The sequence below is a fragment of the Phalacrocorax carbo genome, chromosome 8 (genome assembly GCF_963921805.1).
Source record: "Phalacrocorax carbo chromosome 8, bPhaCar2.1, whole genome shotgun sequence".
NCBI lineage: Eukaryota > Metazoa > Chordata > Aves > Suliformes > Phalacrocoracidae > Phalacrocorax > Phalacrocorax carbo.
Window position 1 is genome coordinate 30,376,918 of NC_087520.1, and position 25,370 is coordinate 30,402,287.

The following is a 25,370-nucleotide window of genomic DNA, read 5'->3' on the forward strand; positions in this document are numbered from 1 at the left end:
TGTACGAACGAATGTGGTAATGGTGCAGATCTCTTCTCTGAATTTCACGAGCTGTCTCAAATCTGATGCTTTTATTTCACCTGGGTGTTCGACTCTGCTTTTGAGCAGCCTTTCATTCTATTACAGTTTTGACACAGAACTGAAGGATTTTCTTTAATAGAGACATTACTTAAAATAATCTTGATGTAGCAGTTAAAAAGACCCACAAAATCACAGGTGATCACTTAACACTGTAGCTTTTCAAAATGTTTGAATTGCTTCATGACACATTGTGTTTTGCTTTCTTTATTCATTGTTTATTGCTTTACAGTACATTGAGCAGGTGTTAAACCTGATAAAGAAAATTGCTTTTTTATTAATACTATATGTTGGCATATTTGTGAATTATACATACAAATATTTTTTTAATTTCTCTTTCTCAAACCTCCTCTGAAATTCAAGAGAGATTTTTTCCAGTTGTTTGGTTTGTTTTTTTTTTTTAACGCTGTAGTAGCAGAAGCCTATAGTGTTGTTGAGAGCTTTGTCCTTATTTCACAGATGCACTGGGAATTGTTTTTAATCTCCTTTCTGCTTTCCCATTACAGATGGTGATGACGACCCACAACTCTCCTGGGTGGCTTCATCTCCCTCCAGCAAAGATGTTGCATCACCCACTCAGATGATAGGAGATGGGTGTGATCTCGGCATCGGGGAGGAGGAAGGGGGGACCGGCCTGCCGTATCCCTGTCAGTTCTGTGATAAGTCCTTCATTCGCCTGAGCTACCTTAAAAGGCATGAGCAGATCCACAGTGACAAACTACCTTTCAAATGTACCTACTGTAGCCGGCTTTTTAAGCACAAAAGAAGTAGGGATCGCCACATAAAGCTTCACACAGGGGATAAAAAGTACCATTGCCATGAATGCGAAGCTGCATTCTCTCGCAGCGACCACCTCAAAATTCACCTGAAAACCCACAGCTCCAGCAAACCGTTCAAGTGTACTGTGTGTAAACGTGGGTTTTCATCTACCAGCTCATTGCAGAGTCACATGCAAGCTCATAAAAAGAACAAGGAACATATGGCAAAGACTGAGAAAGAGGTGAAGAAGGACGATTTTATGTGTGATTACTGTGAAGAGACATTCAGTCAGACTGAAGACTTGGAGAAGCACGTAATGACACGCCACCCACAGCTTTCCGAGAAGGCAGATTTGCAGTGTATTCATTGCCCTGAAGTATTTGCAGATGAAAACTCACTGCTCTCACACATTCATCAAGCCCATGCCAACAAAAAACACAAGTGCCCTATGTGCCCAGAGCAGTTTTCTTCAGTGGAGGAAGTCTATTGCCACTTGGACAGCCACAGACAACCTGACTCCAGCAATCACAGCATCAGCCCTGACCCAGTCTTGGGGAGTGTAGCATCCATGAGCAGCGCAACACCTGACTCCAGTGCATCGGTGGAAAGAGGTTCCACCCCAGATTCGACCTTAAAGCCTTTGAGAGGACAAAAGAAAATCAGGTCTGTGGACAGAGAGGAAGGCCAGAACTGGTCTAAAGTTACTTACAGCTGCCCGTACTGCTCAAAGCGTGACTTCAACAGCCTTGCTGTTCTGGAGATCCACCTGAAGACCATTCATGCAGACAAACCTCAGCAAAGCCACACGTGCCAGATCTGCCTTGATTCCATGCCTACACTGTACAATTTGAATGAACACGTGAGGAAGATGCACAAAAACCATGCCTATCCCATGATGCAGTTTAGCAACATTTCTGCCTTTCATTGTAACTACTGCCCGGAGATGTTTGCAGATATCAATAGCTTACAAGAACACATCCGTATAACTCACTGTGGCCCAAATGCTACCCCTCAAGATGGCAACAACGCTTTCTTCTGTAACCAGTGCTCCATGGGCTTTCTGACTGAAGCAACCTTGACTGAGCATATTCAGCAGAGTCACTGCAATGTAGGAAATTCAAAATTGGATTCCCCTGTCATTCAGCCAACACAGTCTTTTATGGAAGTTTATTCATGCCCTTATTGCACAAACTCCCCCATTTTTGGCTCCATCCTGAAGCTTACAAAGCATATTAAAGAAAACCACAAGAACATTCCTCTGGCACACAATAAGAAGTCAAAAGCAGAGCAGAGTCCAGTTTCTTCTGATGTTGAAGTCTCTTCCCCTAAAAGGCAACGGCTTTCTGCTAGTGTAAACTCAGTGTCTAATGGTGAATACCCATGTAATCAGTGTGATCTAAAGTTCTCAAATTTTGAAAGCTTTCAAACTCATTTAAAGCTGCATTTGGAATTGCTGTTGAGGAAACAGTCTTGCCCTCAGTGTAAAGAAGACTTTGATTCCCAGGAGTCTCTTCTGCAACATCTCACTGTACATTACATGACAACTTCAACTCATTATGTATGTGAGAGCTGTGACAAACAGTTTTCTTCGGTGGATGATTTGCAGAAGCATTTGTTGGACATGCATACTTTTGTGTTGTATCACTGCACCCTTTGCCAAGAAGTTTTTGATTCCAAGGTATCTATCCAAGTGCATCTGGCAGTCAAGCATAGCAATGAAAAGAAGATGTATCGTTGCACAGCCTGTAACTGGGATTTTAGAAAGGAGGTGGATCTCCAGATCCACGTGAAGCATAGTCACTTGGGGAATCCGTCAAAGTCTCACAAATGCATCTTCTGTGGTGAGACATTTAGCACAGAGGTAGAACTGCAGTGCCACATCACAACCCACAGCAAAAAATACAACTGCAAGTTTTGTAGCAAAGCTTTTCATGCCATCATCTTGCTTGAAAAGCACTTGCGGGAAAAACACTGTGTTTTTGATGCTAGTGCTGAGAATGGTACAGCTAATGGCATGACCCCAACAAATAAGAAGACAGAAGGGGCAGATATCCAGAACATGTTAATGAAGAATCCAGATACTTCCAACAGTCATGAAGCCAGTGAGGATGATGTAGATGCTTCTGAGCCCATGTATGGCTGTGACATTTGTGGGGCTGCCTACACTATGGAGGTCCTCTTGCAGAACCATCGTCTGAGAGATCATAACATCAGACCTGGGGAGGATGACTGTTCCAGGAAGAAAGCAGAATTCATCAAAGGTAGCCACAAGTGTAATATCTGTTCAAGGACCTTTTTCTCAGAAAATGGCCTGAGAGAGCACATGCAGACCCATCGAGGCCCAGCTAAGCACTACATGTGCCCCATTTGTGGGGAACGCTTCCCATCACTTCTGACCCTGACGGAGCACAAAGTAACTCACAGCAAGAGTTTGGATACAGGGACATGTCGGATCTGCAAAATGCCACTGCAGAGTGAGGAGGAATTTATTGAGCATTGCCAGATGCATCCAGATCTCAGAAACTCCCTCACTGGGTTTCGCTGTGTTGTCTGCATGCAGACAGTCACCTCTACCCTTGAGCTGAAAATTCATGGGACGTTCCATATGCAGAAATTGGCAGGAAGCTCTGCAACCTCGTCGCCCAATGGCCAGGCCTTGCAAAAACTCTACAAGTGTGCATTGTGCTTGAAGGAGTTCCGGAATAAGCAGGACTTGGTAAAGTTGGATGTGAATGGCCTTCCCTATGGCCTGTGTGCTGGATGCATGACCAGGAGCACCAATGGACAGTCTTCGGGCTTGACTCCACAGGAGGTGAATGAGAGACCATGCGGCAGTCTGAGGTGTCCAGAGTGTAGTGTCAAATTTGAAAGTGCTGAAGACCTAGAGAGCCACGTTCAGGTAGATCACCGAGACCTGACACCTGAGACTAGCAGCCAAAGGAAAGGTACCCAGACATCCCCTGTTCCCAGAGTAAGTACAGATGAACTTTCAAATGTCTGAGGGATAGGATGTAGACCTTCAGTGCAACTGAGAACTGATCTGATGCTTTTTTTAAAGTGTCACTTTATAAAATAACTTGTGCAACTAAAAAAACCCAACAAAATGGGAGGAAAGCTAGTGTAACGCATATAGAAAAATTAGGTGTTGCTCAGCCTTGCTGGTTCCTAGATTCCTAGTGGCAGCACATCAGATTTTTTCATCATAAAACTGCCCTAGATTTACAAACAGACAGCTGAGACACTTGAATGGTGGAGATTGAGTTTGTCCATGAATTCTGATGCTACTGAACTGGCACATCTGGAAAAGCTGGGGTGCTTCCATGAAAAAAGGAGGTGCTGAGTACCCAAAACAAAGAAAAAAATCTAATCTGGCATGCTTGAGGAGTGAGATTATTTCTTACCAGGGAACTAAATACGAGTAAGAGGATAAAGGAACTTTTGAAGAAAAATGTAGTGAATTCCACCCAACCCCCCAAATTCTCACCATAACAAATTTCTGTACTAAAGAGCTTGTCCTTATGGATGTCTGTCAGAGTGGGTGTTGTGAGGCTACTTTGATGTCTGTGTGCATATGTGTGTGTCTGTGCATGTGGGTATGATTTCAAAAGGATCTGCTACATGGCCCTTCTGTAAGATAAGCAGTTTTCTTAGCAAATCTGGGAATTGTTGTCTAATGCAGATTACATGTAAGTGTGCTTTCCTTAACATTTGCGGATAGCCTGCTTTCCCATTTCTTAGCTTACAAGATACTTGGGAACATGCAGATCCAGGTAAGGTTTCAGAAGCCTACTCAGGAGATTAATATCATTTGCAGTTTATATGTCTTTTAAAATTATTTGTTGACGTTTTGGTTCAAGAATGGGCCAAGTCAGTCCTTCTTCTATCAGGAACAGATGGAATGAGAAGTAGATTTTGGAAATCTTCTTGGGAGACCAACAGCAGACACATCTGAGTATTGATATCATCTGACATTTTTAATTAAACATGATGGGGTGAGATTTTCAAAAGTATCTAAGGAAATTAGGCACCTAACTTTTAATGAATAATTCCAGCTGTAGATGCCTGTTTATGTCAATTTGCTAATTAAAGCACCCACAAACTCATCTTACTGCATTAAAAGACCCTGAAACTATCATTCAACTAGAACACCAGAGGCTCAGTAAGTAAGAGAAGACCCTAAGTACACCCTGAAGATGCGGACTGAGATGCCTCCAGTAGAGCTGGTACAGGCTGTGTCCCCAGCAGGACTTGTTAGCTCCGACTGAGCACCGGGACATGCAGGGCAGCAGCATCCAGCTGAGCTGGGCTGTGCATGGCCAGCCTGGAGCACGGCACTGCCTGCCCCAGCACCTACTGCTCTCAGTGCCCTGTTCAAGGCTTCTGAGTGAATCCCACAAAGTTTTTTTTTTTTCTTTTTTGCTTTTTTAGTAAAACAACTGGATATTGTTCCCTCTGGGTGTGGTGAATGTGTGACTAAGCCTCCAGACACACACATCTAATTCTGCAGAAGAATGAGGAAAGGAAATATCCCTCCTTTGGTGTGATACCTTTTGAGAGTTCAGCTGGGGCTCTGGATAGTCATTCTCCTTCCTCCTTCTCAGTCCTTTATTTCCTTCTAAATTCTTTAAAACTCTGTTCTCTTAGGTAGGACTAATACTTACTTCATATGGCTGTGCCTGTAGCCTAAAGTATTACCTTTTCTTTCGTATTGACTATCGGAAGCAGAATACCTTGCGATTTTCTGCTCATATTTCTTGCTTTAACTCCTTCTGTTCTGTGACAGCTTCCATACTTGTTCTCCCAGGGGAGAGTTTTAAGTTCCTCAATAAGGTAAATGCTTTGAATTTCATCCCAAGAGGAAAGGTCTTAGTTCCTTTGAAGAAGATAATGAAAAATCAGCATTTTTGCTGATGGCAAATGGTAGCTTCAACAGGTGTCTATGGCCTGCACATATAATATCAGAGATATTTATGGCATGCATCCCAGGAATGGATGTATCAACTTGCTAAGCAAGTTGAACATGATCTCTCTTGTCATCTTGTTAGCATGCTGCACACAGGTAAAATACTGTTTTACTGGAGCAATCTTAGGTGCACAATGCATGTAGAGTAATCTGTATTTGGCTAGAGAAGAGCTGCCTCTCTCCAATTCTTAAGTATTTCTAAGTTTCTTATTTAAACACCTTATTGATTTTTCCTTCTTAAACAGTAAAGCAGTTGACGATTAGGACAAGGTACAGTCAGAAAGAAAATATAGGGAGATTAGATTTTAAGTAGTGGGTATATATTTCAGAGTAAATAAGAATAAGCAGAATGAAGTCCAAGCAAATGGAAAAGATGATGATGACATACAAAATTCATAATTTCTTTCAAAGTTGGAAATCTCTCCACCAGCAGTGATAATTCTTGAATTGAATTGAGCATGGAAGCCTAAAGAAATTAAAAGAAAAAAAAACTTAAATGAAATTTAGCTCCAAAGTGAAAGAAAGGAAGAAAATAAATATTACCTGTTGATGAATAAAACCAAAAATATTTGGGAAGAAAAAAAGATCGAGCAGAAGAAGAACAGTTCCTTTTTACTGTATGTATTTAATTGTGTATATATGCACACGGGTATAGCACCACAAAGGGAGTATGGATATTTTGTTATATTTTGTTTGGGATTTTTACTATTGAATTTGTGGAGGCTTTGTCCTGAAAATCAGTTAGAGACAGCTAGATAGGCATCACAAAGCACTCAGAATTGCTTGGCAGTTTGGTGTTTTGTTTTTTGGGTTTTGGGGTTTTGGTTTTTTTTGTTTGGTTGGTTTTTTTATACCCATGAGAATGAAAGAAAGCACATAACCCATGAAAATGCTGCTGTATCCTGTCTTCCTCACTTATATTTTAGTATGGCAAACAACCAGGAAGAAATATCTGTGAATTGATCACCTTTGTTTCTGGGATGTCTGACTAGGATCCAATCATGATGGTCAACAAAGATAGATTTCCAGACAGACAAAGTTTCTGCCTTCTGTACATGACAACACCTACACTGGAGGATTTGTCATTAAGAAATTTTGAGTCAAGTCAATGGTCTTCCATAAGAAACATCACTAGGGGGAAAAATAAAATATACACCTTAGTTGTAAAAGATTGCCCTAACATCAATTTGTGTTTGATTCTTATAGTTTTACATGAGCTATTCTATTTGGATAGGACTAAAAGATTTTTTTTCAGATGAGCGTCACAAGGGGAGGTACCATTCCAGTATCTGGCACATGTACATCTCAAGACCTTTTTAAATTTTAATATGATTGCATCAGAGGTAAAGCTTTCATGTTTTTCTGAAAATATTTCTGTGCATAGGAGCTTCAGTTTTGAATACATTTTATTAATTCCTTTTATGATGTCTTCTAGAGGAATGTGCATGTCTTCAGAAACATAACTAGTTGTTTAGAATTAAGATTTCTCATTGTCCCTTGTAATACTGGAATCAGTCACATTTTAAGCTGATCTTTCTCCTACACAGATTTATCCTTATTTTGTACCATAGTCATCATGAACAATGCTTGTTTAACATGACAATGGCAAATGCTTAGACTTCAATTAAATTTCCATCTTGAATGGTGTTACTATTTTTAGCCCACCTAGGTTATTTGGACTGAAGAAGCAAAGGAGGTGGCATAGAAAGTTGGAAGAATGAACCCTGTGGTGCTCCTTTAGTCAGGTCCTTTTCTCCTGCACACTTTCTTGGACTCAATTCCTGCTCTTTGTTCTTACCCACACCCCTTCTCTTCCTTTGTAAACCCACTTGAATGGAGGAATATTTTCTTTGTAGAACACCGGAAACCATTTCCAGATTTAAAGGAGGACAGTCTGAAAAATCCATAGGAACAACAGTTACTTCAGAAAAGAAACCAGAACCCTCTGTTGTTATTATTACTATTTTGTGCCAAGATTAGAATTAAATATCTTGACTTAATGGGGATTGAGCTCTCAGCTGAAGGCCTGCTCATCTGGTCTCTTATATTACCTAGATGCCATTACCTAGACTCTGTTAGCTCCTCAGAGTCTGGGCGCCCTTGTTGTCAACACTTGTGAAGACAAAACTTTAAAAAGAGATGACTGACTCATAATAATGTTCAGGAAGCTATGATACCCACAAAAATGGTAGTAGAAGATCAAATTTGGTACTGCAAGTATCACAACCTTGTATTAAAAACAGTGCTCCCTATTTACAGAGAATGGAAGTCTGGTTTTGTGACATCCTTTTAAAAAGAATTAATGAGCCAAAAAATAACTTCTTCCATCTCTTGCAAATCATTTGGGTGCTAATCTAGGTATAGTTATTTCATGGGCCATATGAGGCCCTTTTATTAACCTCACTCCATATTAAGTGGGGTACCCTATCACAAGAGCTGTTGCCTCAGTTAAGCTGCTCTTTTGCATGCATCTCAGCTGAGGGTAAAGATAATACTCAGAGGAAGTCTGAAATCTGCCATCTTCTCTGAGGGGTGGTCATGCCAAGCAGAGTGTTTTATAAGTTTGTGAAAAGGTGTGGAGCACTTTGCGCTGGGTCTGTGGATAAACAAATATATCCTGTCTCCAGATCTGTTAGTAAGTAACTTTCAGAAGCACCGAAATCAATTAAAAATGAATGATTTGTCTGTGTTTAATATAACTTTAAAGGTTTGCAATAGAGTTGAGCTGAAATATTGTCTTTTTTAGTTAGTTACTTAGGGAACCCTCATAACAGAGGTAAGTGTTGAACAAGGCACAGAACTTAGTCAGCTTTGAAGTTTTAAAGAGGAAGGTTTCAAGTTTTAAATGTGAGCATGATTCATTCACCGCCCAATCCCATTTTTCTCTTCCAAGGTTTTTTACGTTTCTTTTGTTTTGTTTTTAAAGTTAAGACTCCTCAGCATGTGTATGCCAGTGCGTTTGAGAGGACATGTGTACGTATGTGTGCTGTGCTCATTTGCTGGAATAGATTCCCAAGAAAGAGTGCTGCAGAAATCCAGCTGCTTTTCCATTAACAGCTTTGATTTCCAAATGGACTCCAGGAGGATACTTTCTTGAGCTGCCTAGGGATAACTAGCCAGTCCAAACAATTTGCTTTTATATGGTTGGCTGTGTCAGGTTTTGGCCAAAGGAGTATAGCTTTCTTCCTATTATTATGTTAATCACCCATTGTTATTTTTACCTAGAAAACCCTGCCTATGTGCAAACACATACTGTGTCCAGAATTCATGGAATACGCTTAACATCCATAGACTGGTGCATTTGTTATTATGGTATTACAGCATGTTCATTAACCTCCAGCAGGCTAACTTGTTGCCATTGATGACATGGCAAGTAGTTAAGAAGCTCTTGGCAGCACCTAATTTGTTCTTTCCTCAGCAGGTGCTGAAGGAAATTGGATCCCATGTGCAGAGGGAGTGACAGCAACTCCTCTGTTTTACTCAACTCTTCTGACTTACTACTGCTATCCTAAAAATGGGATTCTAGACCTAGGTGTGGGGTGGAGGCTGTAAGAAAAAATAATGTGCATCTAAAAGTGCACAAAAAATACCCACAAAATATTTTGCTTCAAAAAAGTTAAGAGGTTGTCATTTACTGAATTGAGTTTCTCAGTGCTAATGGCTTGGGTTTCTCATCCATTCCTCAGCTAACTGAGCTTGTGGCCAGCATGCAGGGATTTCACATATGTTCTGCTGCCATCAACTTGAGCTGTAAGGATATAGACCGCATGCTCATGCTCATGCCTGGTGGCAAGTGTTGCAGTAGGAGTTATTCTCTAGGAAGAAGTAGGCACGAAAGGCCCAATTCTTCTAAACTGCACGTCAAAAGATGTCTATTTAGATAGCATATTTCCATGCAGTAAATGAGCATGCACATTAGACTAAAGCACTGTACTCCTGCTTTGGGAAATAAGAGCTTTTGCAAGTGTAAAAAAGCTTAGCATTTGTGTTTTACTTTTTTGCTAAGTCTGACTTGTCAACATGCATTATAACTTCTACAAATGATTTCTCGGATTTTAATCCTGTTATGTTGCACAAGTACACATACCACTGTCTGAGTGCGAACCCTGTTTTCCCTATTTGAATGAATGGTTCATGTAATTGCCTCTTCACACTACCTCCTGACTTCTGCAGCTAAGCCTCCCTGGTATGACTTTGAGACAGAAAATACACAACAGATTGTGCTAGGAAACAATTCTTTGTGGTAATGCAGTTTTCCCAGGATTTCTGATGGCAGACCGTTACAAAATGTATTTTTTCGTTTTGTCCTTCAATTTCCCAGGTAACTACTTTTTTGCCTACTGTATTTTGAGTTTAACTAAAGATGGACTTTTCTGAGAGGTTGATCTTTTTCTGAAAACAGAGTTTCCTTTCAATGCCTTTTATTTCACTCTGCAGGAATTTTTACTGCAATGGGTTAAATGATACGAGCAATCTGATTATGGCTCAAGTACTCAATCAGATTTTCAAGTACTATAATTTGAAATTTTTAAAGTTGAAATAAAAACTTCTCCTAAAGCAGACTGTTAATTAGATATCACATTTATGGTCCTAGAAAAGCTCAGCCCAACTTGGTGTCTTGCTGGGGATATATGAGCAGAAAAGTCCTCAGTGGAGGAAAGTTGAAGCACGTAACATGCTATATTCATGATCACACTTGCCTTATGCTACAGTGCAGTTTTCTCTAATCTCTTTTTGGTTATTAAACAGAAAAAGACCTATCAATGCATCAAGTGCCAGATGACCTTTGAGAATGAGAGAGAGATACAAATCCATGTCGCTAACCATATGATTGGTAAGACATTCTTTAAACTAGGCCACTCATCGGCTGCTTGTTTTTTGCTACTCTTTGAATTCACTATTCTAATAACTTGTTAATATTCATGCTGTAATTTATTTTTTTTATCTTTCAAGGAAAATGATTTTGATGTAATGATTCTTCACTTCAAAGCTTTTTACATATGTGGTTATAAAAGTATTACTGCTGAGCTTTTTTCCTTATCCTTTTGAGTCTTCATGTAGCATTTTCATTTATATTAAAATCAAACTTTTGACAGTATCTTCCATTTGATAGCATAAATTTCTCTCTATCCATGTAAAAAGTACTTGCCAGTTGTCAACCACTTAGGAGCAATTATGTTTCAATTTTGTATGTCATGACATTGAATAGATTTAACTGCTAGCATTTTCCCAGCTAAGTGTGGTGAATTCCTGAGGAACATTGTCAAAACAAAACACTTACAGAGTTATTTCAGTGGTTTTTTTTCTCCTTTTTCTAACAATTCTGGACTTCAGAAACTTCAACTTTTCAGACATACAAGTGTTTTAAAAATTGGTGCTTGCTTCCTTCTATACAGGCCTATCGCAGGAGCTTGTAGTAAAGTGTTACTATAATCTGATGGGTTGTATTTCTGCTGCAGCTGTATCATTGCTTTTCTGATGAACGCAAAGAAATGTTTTTCCTGTCTGTACAGATGTTATAAATATATGTGCTGGCCCAAGAGGTCAGTTTATTTTGATGCAAAGACCACAAAAGAGTTACTTACACATGCCACTGTAGGCATATGTTGGACAAGATCCTTCAAGAACCCTACAGCACACTCTGGGTGTCTCATATGTTCACATGCAGCATTTATCTCCTATAAGCATAATGGTTTTCCTTGAACAATTTTACATTTAGGAAGCTAGTCTCCTGCCAATGCATGTATGTAACTCCTATTATCTTTGAAGTGAATTATGCATAAGTACCAGAGAGAGAGAAATACAGACTGATGCAGTCTTCGCACCCCCACCCCCAAATTAAAAATATACATGTCAGTCACAATAATTTTCATCTGAGAGCCAGGCAGGAGTTTGAAATCAATGTCAAGCAGGTTAAGATGAAGATATTTTAAAATTTTTGCTTTTGTAGGAGGTGTTAATGTAATCTCTTGTTTGCAAGCTTGAAGAGTGAGATTTGTTAATTGGACCATAGTGATTTCATGTAGCTCCCCCCCTGATTTTTTTTTCTGAGAAGCTTGAATGAAAGAAGTCCTTAGGCAAGCTTAGCTCTTGTTTAACTTGATTTGTAATCCAGTAGCTAATAAATGATTTTTAAATACAAAGGTTATGAAGTGCTGAGTTATGGTTCTGATTGATTTGAGAGGGGAATTCTTTTTCCTTTTGGAAAGATGCAATTTCTTCATTTTCCAGTAACTAATATGTGGAGTTTATTTAGGTATATCCCCAAATTAGTGCTGTCTGGAATAATATCTGATGATGTATATGACATTGCAAGGTTCACTATTAGTGCTATTGGAAAACAACAGTGGTAGAAGACACAGGAGGCTGAGAAAAGTGTGGTGCTGCTATTTGCAAAATCTGTACCTATTGTTTCCTTGAAGCTGTACATAAATTATTACACATACCTGGAAGAACTCTATATAAATACAAAGGTGCACATGGACTCAGTTGTGAACACCTAGAACACTGTATATACCAGGACATGGTAAGAAAATGCATGATTATTCCATTGTGGTGTCATGTCTTTGTGTTGCTTTGCTGAGATACGGACTGAAAACATTCATTAAGTTCAAGTCATCACCTTATTTTATGGTGCAGTTTAGGAAAGAGTGAAGTATAGAAACCTTTAATATGGGGCCAAGTTCCTCCCACTCTGGTCATCTCAATTCACAAGGTGCTTGGGCCCCCTCTCCTTCAGGACATGTGACTGCTTCCAAACAAGTGTTGCCAGTGAGTCTGTTGTTGGTATTTGTTCTTTACTGGGGAATACTGATGGGGAAAGGAGAGACTAGAAGACACCATTTCTCCAGCAGTAAACACTGTGCAGATTTTTGGTGTAAATTTGCATAGTGCCAAGTCAGTAATATTAAGGAGAGTGATGGATTGCCCCTTGGGCTTGCTCCTGTGCCCTCCTGAGAGCCTTGATCCCTTACTCAGGCCATAGGAGAGAAGGGCACATGCTTCCTTACTGCTCAGGCTGGTTTATCACTTATAAAATAAGGGGTGCAAGCGTTTCCCTTCTCTGTGTAAGACCAAGTCTAGCTAGATAGACAGTGACAGAAAGAAGCTAATATAGCTGTTCCTGCAGCCCAGGTCTTTGTCACAAGGGTTATTAATATCTTCATTGTCAATTTAAGATCTACAGCTGAGGATTTATTTATCCCAGTGGGGCACAGAGATCCCAGGGCAAACAAACAGGTGTTTGTGAGGTGGGGAGGAGCTTGCCTTCAGACCATGTGTCCTCAGGAGCTTAGGGTTGGACTCGTCTCAATGAACTTGTATCTGTCTAAAAGTAAGGCGTCTGGTTTATTATAGTTATTGAGATGCTGTCTGGGGAAAATGAATTATTATTACCAATCTAAGGTAAGAGTTTGAGCAGGATAAGCATTTGCAGGGAGGGATTTTTATCTCTCTTTTGAATTTGAAGTGAGCCAAGACAATGAAGTTAGCCTTGACACGTAATCTTTAGGTAAAAAAAACATTGGCTTTGATAATACAAGACCTCTCAGCAGCACTTTATTCTCATAACTTGAGAAACACAAAATCAAAAGTTTAGATATCCTAAGCACTTGCTTACAGTTTTCTTCTGCTCAAGTGCCTGTCAGCAAAGGGACCCCTGTTCTATAGCAACAGCACCTCTTAAGTATCAGTGTCCATTATATGATTAAAGAATTCAATTATGTCTTACATCATATTCTTAAAAAGTGCATCAAGTTAAGTTGTTTGAGACTCCCTCTTAAACCTCTTGGCTCCTCAGTCTGGAGTTGGATGCCCTACTCATAATTCATGGAGGTAGGGGGTTTATTTTTTTCAAAGCATTATGCAGGGAATTTCCAGTGCTACCCCAACACACCGCTTTGAAAAATTACCCTTCTGCACTCTAGCCTTTCATATCCTGTGCACAAACAGAGAGACACACTGGGTCCTGTGCAGGGTCTCTGGGGAAGGAGCAGGCTGGATACATCCCCAGAGGAGGTAAATGGTAGATGTTTTTTTTCATTTTACTCTGGGGCCTGTAGGAGGGCTGTAAGCAGCAGAACAGACCTCCTCACTGTGGTTAGCCAGGAAGGGATCTGCTTAGAAATGTTTTCAGCTGGGCGGTGAGGTTTGGGGTAACATTTTTAGAGAGCAGAGGTTTTTTAAAACATTGCACTGATTGGGGCTCCTTTGAAACATTTCCATGCCCACAGAAAGGGGATCCCCCTTTAAAACATATACAAGCATTGGAGAGTCCATCTAGGACCATATCAAAAACTTTCAGAAGTTCTTGCTGCCTCTGTACTTGCTTACCTCCTGTTGCGCTGACCTGATAATGTTTAAAGCTTCTCCCCCTTATCTCCCACCTACCACTGCCTCTGATGCGTGGTCTCTATTAGGTACAGGGGAAGATGGGGGTACGCAGCTGTGGGATCTAAGGGGGGCACTGAGCAGCCATGGAAGCAGCCAGAAGCATGGAAATCTGTCAGTACAGCTTCTCCCTGGTGGCTGGGGGAGCCGTGGAACTTCAATCTCCATCATGAGGCCACCACTGAGTCCCCATGGCATGCGAATGGTGGCTGCCCTGGGGAAAAAAGCCCCAGCACTCTCCCACCCCGCACTGCCAAGGGAGCCCCTGCTCAGAGCCCTGCGCAGAGAACATCAGGATTTGGCCCAGGGTTTTCCTATTGGGTTTTTACAGCTATGCTGTTCCCACAGCCAGGCCAGCTGCTGTAATTAATATTTTTCAAGGTACACAAAATTCCACAGACTTGTTGCTCTCCAAGCGAGTCAAGTCACCCAGTATCAAAGGAAAGTGCATTCGGATCCATGCTAGGGCTCTCAGCTGTTTTGGGTAAGAGAAGTGGACACAGCAGTACTTCTCCCTGTCTCTGTTAGATGGGGGATGTATTCTATTTCACGTCCAAAAAAAGATGAACAACTGTCCCCACCTTTCTTTTTCCCTTTCTCTAAGAAAGTCTCCTGGCAAACATGCACAGAAAACTCAACTGGGGCACAGTTAGTGCTGGAACAGGGAAAATAATGATTCCTGGTTTTGCTCTAACACTGAGATTGCTGCAGGACCTTCCTGCCTCTGGCCCCAGAGGAGTGTGTTTGTGGGCTCACGAGATGCTGTCCAACTCCTTGAGCTCAGCAGAGCCCGTCCCCAGTGCCACTCCTGTCCTTACACATGCAGTTGCCAGCATTCCCAGTCAAAATTCACATATGAATGCCAGTGAGCAGCAGTAAGGGAGGAAGGGGTCGCATGCTGGACATATTGTAGTATATGCAGTATGAAGCATGAGGCCCTGTTTGTGCTTTGAGAGCCACTGGGGACAAAAGGGACTGCTGGAAGGAAAAATTCCAGAAGTCACATTGAAATTGTTCAGTGGTCTGATTCTTGGACTGCATTCTGAATAAATACCTCCCTGTCTGATGTGATGGGGATGATCAAGTTAAACACTGTTTGGAGGAATGGGGATATTTTTCTGAGTACTGCCCTAAGCTGTGACATATCATATGTTGTAGTGTAGGACTCCAAGTATCTGAATTACCTTTCCTGCCCTTGGAGATCATGTTTCAAGTTCTGGAAACACTCTGCCACAACTAAACACAAAAAGGAGGGATAACATCCATCCACAGTTATGTTTCTTTCAGATGCACACAAGTATTCTAAACAAAAATTTACAAAATGTAACATTTAAATGTAGCACTTAAAAATAACAAAATAAGTTTGTTGCACATAAGAGGTCAAATGGCCATAATAACTGCAGAAATAATTTTCTAAAAAGCAGCAATTCAGAAAGCAGATTTTAGGTTCAGAAGAATTAGCAGTTGATACCAAGCTCAGTCACTGACATGAAACCAGCACGGTGGTGAAGGGGTTGAGACAGTATTCAAAATGAAGAAGCATAAACCAATATATTCCCAGTTATATTTTCCTCTTATGTTTAAAAATTGAAGCAAACAGTTTCATCTTTTGATTTAGGAACTCGTAGTTTTCATAAATTCAGATCTTAACAAAATCACTAATTTATACAGTATATAAATAAAAATTTAGACTAATTTTGAATGGTCTTGAACACAGTAGGTTCTAAGTGCATGTATATGTGAAAAGGATGTAGATAAGAATCATTTTTGCAGAACTGACTTCAATACATGTGGAAATACTAGCCCTGGGCATCTCTGATGAGGATGTGAAGCATTTCTGATACTCAGGCCTGATCTTGTGAAGTGCTTTGTTCCTCGTTCTCATTGATTTGGGAGTTGAGGATGGCTAACACTTCTCAGAATCTCTCTTATAATAAAACATCTTTTATTTTATATCAAATAAATGTAGTCAATATTGGAAGAAGGGCAGCTTTAATTCTTTTAAAATTCCCATTGTCCTGGGTATTGTTTAACACAGTACTTGAATTCTAATTGATTTAAAGTTTAAGGGTGCTATTTGGTAAATACATTCTCTTCCATTAAGATACTGTCATGACATTGTGCCCTGAGATGAAACTGTTTAATTCTTGAGGGAAACTCTTCAGCCTTAAGCACTAGTGTTAGTTAAAGCATATACATGGTAGCAATGATGATGACATTGTAAAGCACTATCTTGGTAATAGCTTTCAGGCATTAAGGCAAATACAAATGTGCCAGATTGTTTTTGAAGCATTAGATGCAAATTATCAACAGGAACATATTTCTGGACTCAACAGCTGAATGTGTGAATTAATTATGGGCACATTAGGAACTCAAAAATATTTTTTTAACTTTGATGTTTGTAAAGCGTATTCCAAGTAATTGTTCTTTTAATCCAGAAATGAAGGTACAACCGTCATATATTTACCCAGTACATTCTTCAGTATGCAATTCTATGTGGACTTGCCTTAATTAACAACATGTACTAGACTTTAATTTTGCAGTCACTCGCTATTGTGAAAGACTAATTTTAGGGGAAAAAAGGCAAAGTGTACTTCTTTTAACAGATGAACAACATACATGGTGTTTCCACCTGCACATGAGAGCCTTAATCCCGCCGCATGCAAGTGCTGCAGGCTGGCCGGTCTCCTGCTGGCACTTCTGCAGGAGACTTTGCCCAAGTGGAGCTTGCTGCTGCCTCGGGCACTTGGGCAGAGGGGTTTGGTTACACCAGTAGGTCCTTGTGTTATTTTGTCCAACTCTAAGCACTGGTTTTCTATTTTTTGTGTTAATTATTTTTAACATTAAGCACTTGTGCAAGTAGTTAAATAACATTGTAATGAGCATAGTGTATAAAAGGCTAGAAATGTTTCGTTTTAAAAGCCACACTTTTTAACAGTGTAGTCACACTGAAAGCCAAAGTGCCATTGCTAACAGACAGAAGCAGCTCCCTTTACTTTAGTATAAACTATATTATCCCTTAATATAATCTATTACTTAATTGGTTTGTTACATTGAAACTGGTTTCATAACACTACGTTTTTACTGCCCCTTCCTTTCTAAGGCTGGAAAATTAATTACCCAAAATCTTAATAATTTTATCCAGTCGTACTGTGCAGATGTGGCCTTCTGCAATTGTTATTTATGCATATTTGTTCATACAAATTACTGTGTTTCATGAGAATGTATTTTGTTCTGCTTGTTTATCTACCAGGAAAGAAATAGCGTTTCCCATAATGTATTCATTCACATACTCCTTTTGCATTTTTCATTTAATTTACAACTTGGTAATAGTAGTTCAGTTTTCACTGACATTTTTATAGCTGCTATGACAACATTCCTGTTTTGCATGATACATGCATAACCAGCTATGATCACAGTGTTACATTGCTTTCATTCTGTCTTAACTGTGTTAAGATTCCTTACAGCCTCTAAACTAAGTTTTCATATGCAGTTGTGATTACTTCTGTTTAAACATTTTCCTGGTAGTTTCATATATATTCATAAAGGGAGCAATTGATGTAACACCTTTCCTGCAGTCAGTTTGAGTTTTGTGTGTGATATTTCCTCAAAGTTATCATTAGCAAGCACCTCAATCTATTCCCAGCCTTTCAACAACAGTTAGGCGGTGTAGCAAAAAATGCTATTTTTTTTTTAAACTTTGCCCTGTGTAGCTTCTCTGAATGTGTAGCTTGTTCTTAATTTTTATTAATGGTATTAACCTTGAAAACTGTTGTACGTTTGTATTTAAGAGTCTGCAGAAATGTTTTCTGCCTGTTTCTCAGATATTTTATATGCGCGTGGCCATGTACCTCTACGTTCACAAATTTCTTAGCCTCTCTTTGCTAATTTTGAATCTGGAAAAGAAAGCAAGTCCTCACCATATGGAGTTTGGATTCTCCCTGCAGATGGCAAATGACTCTACTCCTTCCCAGTAGAGAGGTCAGCACCCCTCTGTGTCCTACTTTCAAGGAAACACCACCAGACCATCTCCTGGGGGTGGAGGAGGGAGCAAACTCTCCATCATTTCTAGGTGTAGTCTTCAGACTTCATATAAATAATGTTTCAGGAAGCTGTTCTTCTCCTTATGTGAATTGTGGGATTAATGTCTGTATCTATTCTGTCCTAAAATCTAGGTGTTGATGATTTCTTTATGGGCACTTATTAACAGATAACAGTTTTATCAAAAGAAAGTAGATATAACCCCCATTTCTTCTTTATTTGCCAAACGAATTTATTGGTTTGGAAATATCAGGTACCAGAACTACCTTTCTTGAGTGACAGAAAGCTTTGTGCCTTTTTATGAAAGAGAAGTGAAATATGAGAAGTGAATACAGGACAAAAGAATGTTTAAGTAATAAAAATTATGAAGTTTAGTGAAGCTGCAAAACCCATAGTGGGTTAGTTAGGAATTAGCTTAGGCAGAGTTATAAAATACTCTTTTTACCTCTTTGGGGAAGCCGAGACAAATTTCCAGTCATAGGAAAATGCAAAAAGAAAGTACATAATATTAGTAAACTACAGTTAAATACCTTTTCTACTAATAAAATTCTGGATTTCACTCTTTCTGAATATCTAGTTCAATGTTCAGCACTTCTTAGCACTGGACCTAAAATGTTTAATTTTTTTTCTTTTTATTATGGAACAACCCTCGGTTTTAGAATCATAGAATCATAGAATCATTAAGGTTGGAAAAGACCTCTAGGATCATCAAGTCCAACCGTCAGTCCACCACTACCATGTCTCCTAAACCAGCCCCTGAAATGCCACGTCTACACATCTTTTAAATACCTCCAGGGGTGGCAACTCAGTAAGGGTACTGGTATACATATGCTGAACCCTAACTCGAGTTATCAGAGAAAAATGGTTTGTCTATATGTTAAATGTCCAGATTTGGTTGTCCTGTTACTTAGTTGACTTCAAAGAGACACAGCTGGCCCATTGCCTTTAATTGTTGTTCAAACTAAACAGCATCCTTAATCTTGGGGAAAATTTAATCTGTTCTCCTAGAACAAAAGGTTACCAACTGACATGTCCCTTAAACAAATTATTTCTGTTTTGTCATAGCTGGCAAGCAGGTCAAATCAAACACAGCCCTCCCTGAATGCTTTGCCTGTTTGGGGTACTTGCACCTTTTTTTTTTTCATTAGTGGAAAAAACTTTTCTACCCTGATGTTCCTTACAAGTGATCCCCATGAAGGAAGCCCATGTAAATTATTTAAATGCTTTTATATTTTTTCAGTGTTTCAGTGCTCCTGGCACAGATAAAGCCTCTGCACAAATGGTCTCTGTCATTTGCACCAGATGTGCTTGCTTGCTTGTACAGCAAGTTTTTGTCACAAACTCATTTTCGTTCAATTTATTAGTAACTTTTGACAGCCTTGGGCCTTGGTAAGAATCAGAAGGTTTTTGACTGAATATTTTGACTTGGCAGATTGTGTGCCATTGTAAAAATTAAATTTCTTTAATTAAAAAATCAAAACCTTACCATTCTTGCAACAGCCAAAAACCACTGTTGTGATTGCACGGTAAGCTTGAGGAAGAGGACTTCAGGTTTTCTCTGTCAGACTTCCCTGCAATAATGTCAAACTTAAAAGAACTGGCGAATCATGATTTTATAAATGAAAAAAATTTCTGTCCTGCCACAACTGAAAAAACCCAAAGAGACCATGTGTATGAATACCATGGTCTTCAGAAGACAGAGGTCCATAGCAGGCCAAAACACTTCACTGGTCATGGTGCTTTCCATAGTCGTCTTTTTCGCTAACACTCTCTCTCCTGCCTCTCCTCTGCTTTGTGTTTTGTGGTTTGTCCTGCTGGCACAAAAGCAGGGGCAGGTGGGGTGAATGAGGTACTGACCCTGTGGGGAGGAGTTGAGCTGTTTTACTTCCTGCTTCCTGGAGGAACAGGCCAAAACCAATTTGGTCTGCTGTTTCCTTCTTCTGCACCTCCTGAATTGGTGGAGAAGACAACTACAAAAAATAGCTTTGTAGATAGGAAGTACATAGCACACTGCTGATGGGTATAAATTGCTACTTCTGTCAATCACAGTCTACTTGAGATTTAATCTTGCCTTTAGATGCACATTATCCATTGTCTGGTGGACAGTCAAGGGCCTTAAAAAATGACTAAATTCTTTGAACATTGTGTGTGTAACTGTGAAGCATTTAGGTTTTGTGATGGCTATATCTTATTCTGTATTCGCAGGTAAGTTTTTTAGCGTAGTTTGGGTTGGCAGATACATTGGTTTTAGGTTTTGCTTTAGGTAGAGTTTGGGTATTTTAAAGGACCTGCCTCAATTAGTGCCACTGGCATGTCCTCTGCTGCTATGTTTTGCATGCATCAGCTATCACATAATATTGCGGTATGGACAAATATTTCTTAAACCCCATGTCTGTGACTTATATCCAGGAATAAATATTGGCAACAAAAGTTAAATGTTGAAACCTCATGCAATGAACAGTAACTGATTGAAGGTGGGCCAGATATAGATAGCTAAAATTGAAGGGAAGAAGGATTCCAGTCATGTTTTCTCCTTTTTTAACTTTCTATTTAAGAATTTCCCTTTTTGCCCTTTTTATTTAAAAGCAAGCAAGAAAAATAAGAAGGATAGAGCAACTTTTGACCTTTTGATGCACTATTTATTCTTAAAATCTAGGATTTGGGGGGAAAAGAAGGAAAGCAAAATAACCTTCCCTACCCCTTTAAAATCTTTTAAAGCTGTTAATAGCTGTGCCTCCACTTATAGAAGAACATCAATGGAGAGACTTTCCTTTGGAGGCTAATTTCTGGCTAGAGTGCCAGAAACTGAAATCAACAATGTCTGTGTTAAATCTGAATGATGAACTTTCAAGGGATGGGGAATTTAAATTATGAGATGTTAGTTGCTTGGTTAATTGACTTTATATTGCATTTGAAAATCTAGAGGAGATTGTTAGGATTTTAATCTAAGCCTTTTTAAGTTATATATCCTTTCACTTAGTTCAACAATAAAAACTTTAAAAAATCCAATGAAAAAGCAATCTATAACTTTTTTTTTTGTAATTACAGTAATTCAGAAATAGTGGCCTGAAATTTAAGCCTGTACTTCTTTTAAAATTTTCTTTTATCTCTTAAAAAAAAAGGAAGTGTATTGTACTACTCCATAGTTATACAGAAATCCAATACTACAAAAATACTTAAGATATTGGAAAAGTTAAATATGTTATTAGAGCATTATTAAAAGGGAAGCTATGTTCTTTTCATGCTTTCACTGAAACTTGTAAGGATTTTTTTTTTTTGTAAGTGCGTTAACATCCACTGTCAGGGCATCTAATGCCCAGGTACCAATCACATTCTTTGACTGTGGGAGATTTCCATGTCTAAACTTTCAGCTTGGGTGCCAAAGAGTCCATGTAGAGTTGATGTGGGGAAAACTCACTATGTATTTTCTGAATAGCCTGTTTTGAAACAGAAATGTGCAGTTGCTTGTAAATGCTTTACTGCCAAGCAGCTCAAGATGGTGGAGGTTAGCAGTTCTGGAGTTCTGCACAGACATTTCTTGTAAACTATTAAGTATCAAGTGGTTTGTGTTTTGTGCACTAGTAGTCCCTGCAATCTAAATGTTAGTCTGCAGTTTTAAAGAAAACAGACATTTGTCATGCAGGCTAGGAGGCCAGATTTAAAGTAACACAAAGGTGTGGGTCTGTTACCTCTAGAACTATGACTTCTGTTATTAACACCTGAAAATATTGAGGTTTGTCTTTCCTTTCAGTGGAAATATTATTAGACCATAAATGTACAAGGTGTAATTGCATCTATATTGCATCTTTATTCTTGTTTGAACATGACTTACTAGGAAAAGAACTCTAGAGACCCAAAATACTTATAGTAAATGGCCTAGTCAAAGGGTTTTCCCATTTTCCTAAGCCTTAAACCATAGAAGTGGCTGCCGTTTGCAGGCTAGCAATACAGTAAAAGCATGTCATTGTACACAACATTTTATTTGGACAGCTGTATAAAAATGGAAACACACTGTGAAATCCATTAATGGCAAAACATGTTAAATTTAGCAAAATACATCTCATGTGGAACACTGAATAAGAAATTATAGTCTGAGTTTTACTAGTTGGTTATCAGGTTCTGTCTTGAATGAAGAAAATTTATTTTTTTCCATGTGTCTGCCTATAATAACAGTGAATGTTGTACAGTGGGTTGTACAGGGCGCATCTGTAGATTCTTGCCCCACAGACTTTTCTGCAAGGTTTTTGCAAATCTAATCTTAATATCCACAAGGAGCCTAAGGGGGCAGTTTTCACTCATGCAAGTAGCTCTCACTGGCCTGCCAGGTCCCACGTGCACTCACTGGCATACTCGATTCAGAAACATTTGTAGGGCTAAGTTTTAGGGGATGTAGGAGTAAGAGCTCAAACTGGGAACAGATGGATTCTTCCCCCCTTGTCTTCCTGCTGGTGCCACCAAGGACTGCAGTCTTGACAACCAAGAATAGGTCCTTTGATCAGGTGGGATTTCCATGGGTGAATTTTGCTGTGCATGTACTAAGACTTTTCAGGGTTAATCAACCAGCATTTAAAAATTAAAAAAACACTTGCAATGTATTTTGCATTTCCATTGTTCGTACTGTTTAACTATGAGATGTTGCTCATCAAGGTAGGATGCCACTAAGTATTTTGCTAGAGAAAGAAAAAATGAATTTACTCTTACCTGGTAGAAAATGAAACAGCCATGTTAACTTTAGCTCTAATCATGAGATTAAAAGTCTAATGGGGAATAATATAATTTTCAGTCTTCAAAGCCATCATCAATGACCTTTGAAGAGTTTTAGCTTTTACAGCCTAATGATTTCTCCCCTAGAAGATGCAAAAACCAGACTTCCTTGACAAGGAAATGAAAAGTAGATGGATAAAGGCGAGTGCAAGTAACTGTACGTTGGAGCAGCCTAAACAACTTCTAGTCATAATCAGTAAAACTCGTGAGAGGTTGTTTCCAGGCTTTATTGTCCGAGCCACCGGCTGCTCTGAAGGCAGAAAATAAATCCAAGGAAGAGCCAAGGGGCTGTGGAATAGCGTGGTGGCAGCCCCACTCCTCCACCCAGCCAGACCGTGGCTCTTGGCAGCAGGGCTGAGTGAGCATGCCACTTGCCCTGAGCGGGTTTGCTGTTGTTTGGGGCTTGTTTCCTGCGTAAGAGTGCTGGAATTTCTTGTTTCAGTTCCTGTTTGCCACGTTTGCGAGCTCAGGCTGTTGCTCTTTTGCCAAGCTGGCAGTGCGCAGGAGTGACTTCCTGCGCAGGGGATGTAAAAAGTGATTCTCTGATTCTTCCTCTGCAGCCATTGGGAGATAAAAGCCAGGACATCAGGGACTGCAAAGAGGGAGCCAAATTATATTTATAATATTAAAGTGAGTGCATTTGTGGTTTTGCCATTCTCCAGGGTTTTTCATAAGTAGAAAAACATGAATTAGCATTTTTCCATTTCCATATATCGACTGGAAAAATAGCCTGCTCTCAATTAAGACCTATAGCTTTTGGGATATATGCAACAATTTTATAAAATATTTACAGCAAAATTTGCATTTTACATGGTATTACTGTTTTTCTTGTGTTTAGTAGAAAGGACTTAGGCGTAAGAGAGGAAATCCATCCAGTGTACCAAAAGGGAAATAAATCTAAAATTAGATTGTTAGGATTCACAATAAGGAATGTCCAGTGTTGACTGCTACCTTCAGTAATTATCGACAGTCACTTTCCCCACCAGCTATTTGTTACAGCTGCTGTAAGCACTGTGCTCTCCATGCAGAGCTATCGTTATCCCTTTAAAACTGCCTTCGGAAGTGATTGGAGCTTTGTGCTAGACAGATAGGTGGAACATTTTTTACCAAATGTAAATGCACACTGTAAAGAACATAGCTATTTCCTGGATAATTTGCAGTTGTATATTTTATGTTAATTTCACTGAAAATATTGCACCCCTGCCAGGTTTAGTAGAGGCTCACTGTGATATGAATAATTTCTAGTGAATAATTTTTTTTATTCATTTCAGATTTGGCACCTTTTTAAGATTTTAATAATAGCAACAAGGAGGAAGATTTAGAACAAGTGAAACATAAGAGCCAAAGAAATTCACATTGAGAGCTAATGTAAAATAGCAAGAATAATTACATGGAAAACAGTTTCCACAGATGTTTTTCCTTGTAATGTAATAACTATTTACTAAACTGTGTATTTTAGGCCCTTGGTTTACAATAAAATATTTATACATGCTCTGCAGTAATAAAAAAATATTGACAAAATACTATAGAGATTTTTAAAAGACAATTAGTATTTCCCTGTCTGGAAAGTGAACACAGGAGAAGCAGCACCAGCCCTTGCCATGCTCGCTGAGAGGAGAACCAGGGTTATCAGCAGCATCCCTTTCGGGTTTGTCAGTGTTTTACTTGGCTAACAGGGAGGCTCTGGACTTGTGGCAGACCAGAAGGTAACTTACCGAAGAAGATGACAGCTAACACTCTAAAGACTGTGGAAACATACTTTTCTACTTCATTTCAGTAAGAAAAACTTTGTCACATTCTTGACATACAATAGAGTTATGTCTTGTCTAAGCAAAACGTGTCTGCTTTAGGAGCAGGTTTAAAGTTCAAGATGCCAGAATCCTGAATCTTGTTCTTAAAAACTTGTGTGGTACGGTGACAGCTATTGCTTTATGCTGACCAAGCCACGTCTGTCATACACCTAATTCATAAAGTTACTCACCTGCCTGTAGGTGCCTATGTATATGCTGTGTTACACAGGGGATAGCTGCACCTATGCAGATATAGCAGTGTCTTAGGGTACTGAAATAATAAATTCAGCAATATTGAAAGGTCTACAGATTCCACTTTCCACACATAATCTTAAAATGTCTATTCTTCTTTTCATGAATACATAGAAGAAACTTTATTTTCAGGTGCATATGGCCTTACCTTTTAAAATCTTGAACACAGGGCAGTATCCCATAAGGAACTTAGGTTCCTCTGTCTGCTAGTTTCATAATGAAGAATTTTATTCTTTTTTTTTCAGAAAAAAGAAGTTAATCTTTTCTTGTTCATCTTTTACTTAACACCAGACTGCTGGCACACAGCAATTTTAAAAAGAGGCCTCCAGGACAAA

The 25,370-nt window shown here is 39.3% G+C and overlaps 1 protein-coding gene across 4 annotated transcripts in view; it reads left to right on the top strand.

Annotated features, from left to right (window-relative positions):
- The window catches only part of ZNF423 (zinc finger protein 423), a 234,598-nt gene that overhangs the window by 133,561 nt on the left and 75,667 nt on the right, over positions 1-25,370 (top strand). For all 4 annotated transcript variants that reach the window (XM_064459426.1, XM_064459429.1, XM_064459427.1 and 1 more), the window contains 2 exons: positions 585-3,808; positions 10,550-10,634. In XM_064459426.1, coding sequence (XP_064315496.1) covers positions 585-3,808; positions 10,550-10,634 — 3,309 coding nt within the window. The remainder of the gene's footprint in view (positions 1-584; positions 3,809-10,549; positions 10,635-25,370) is intronic.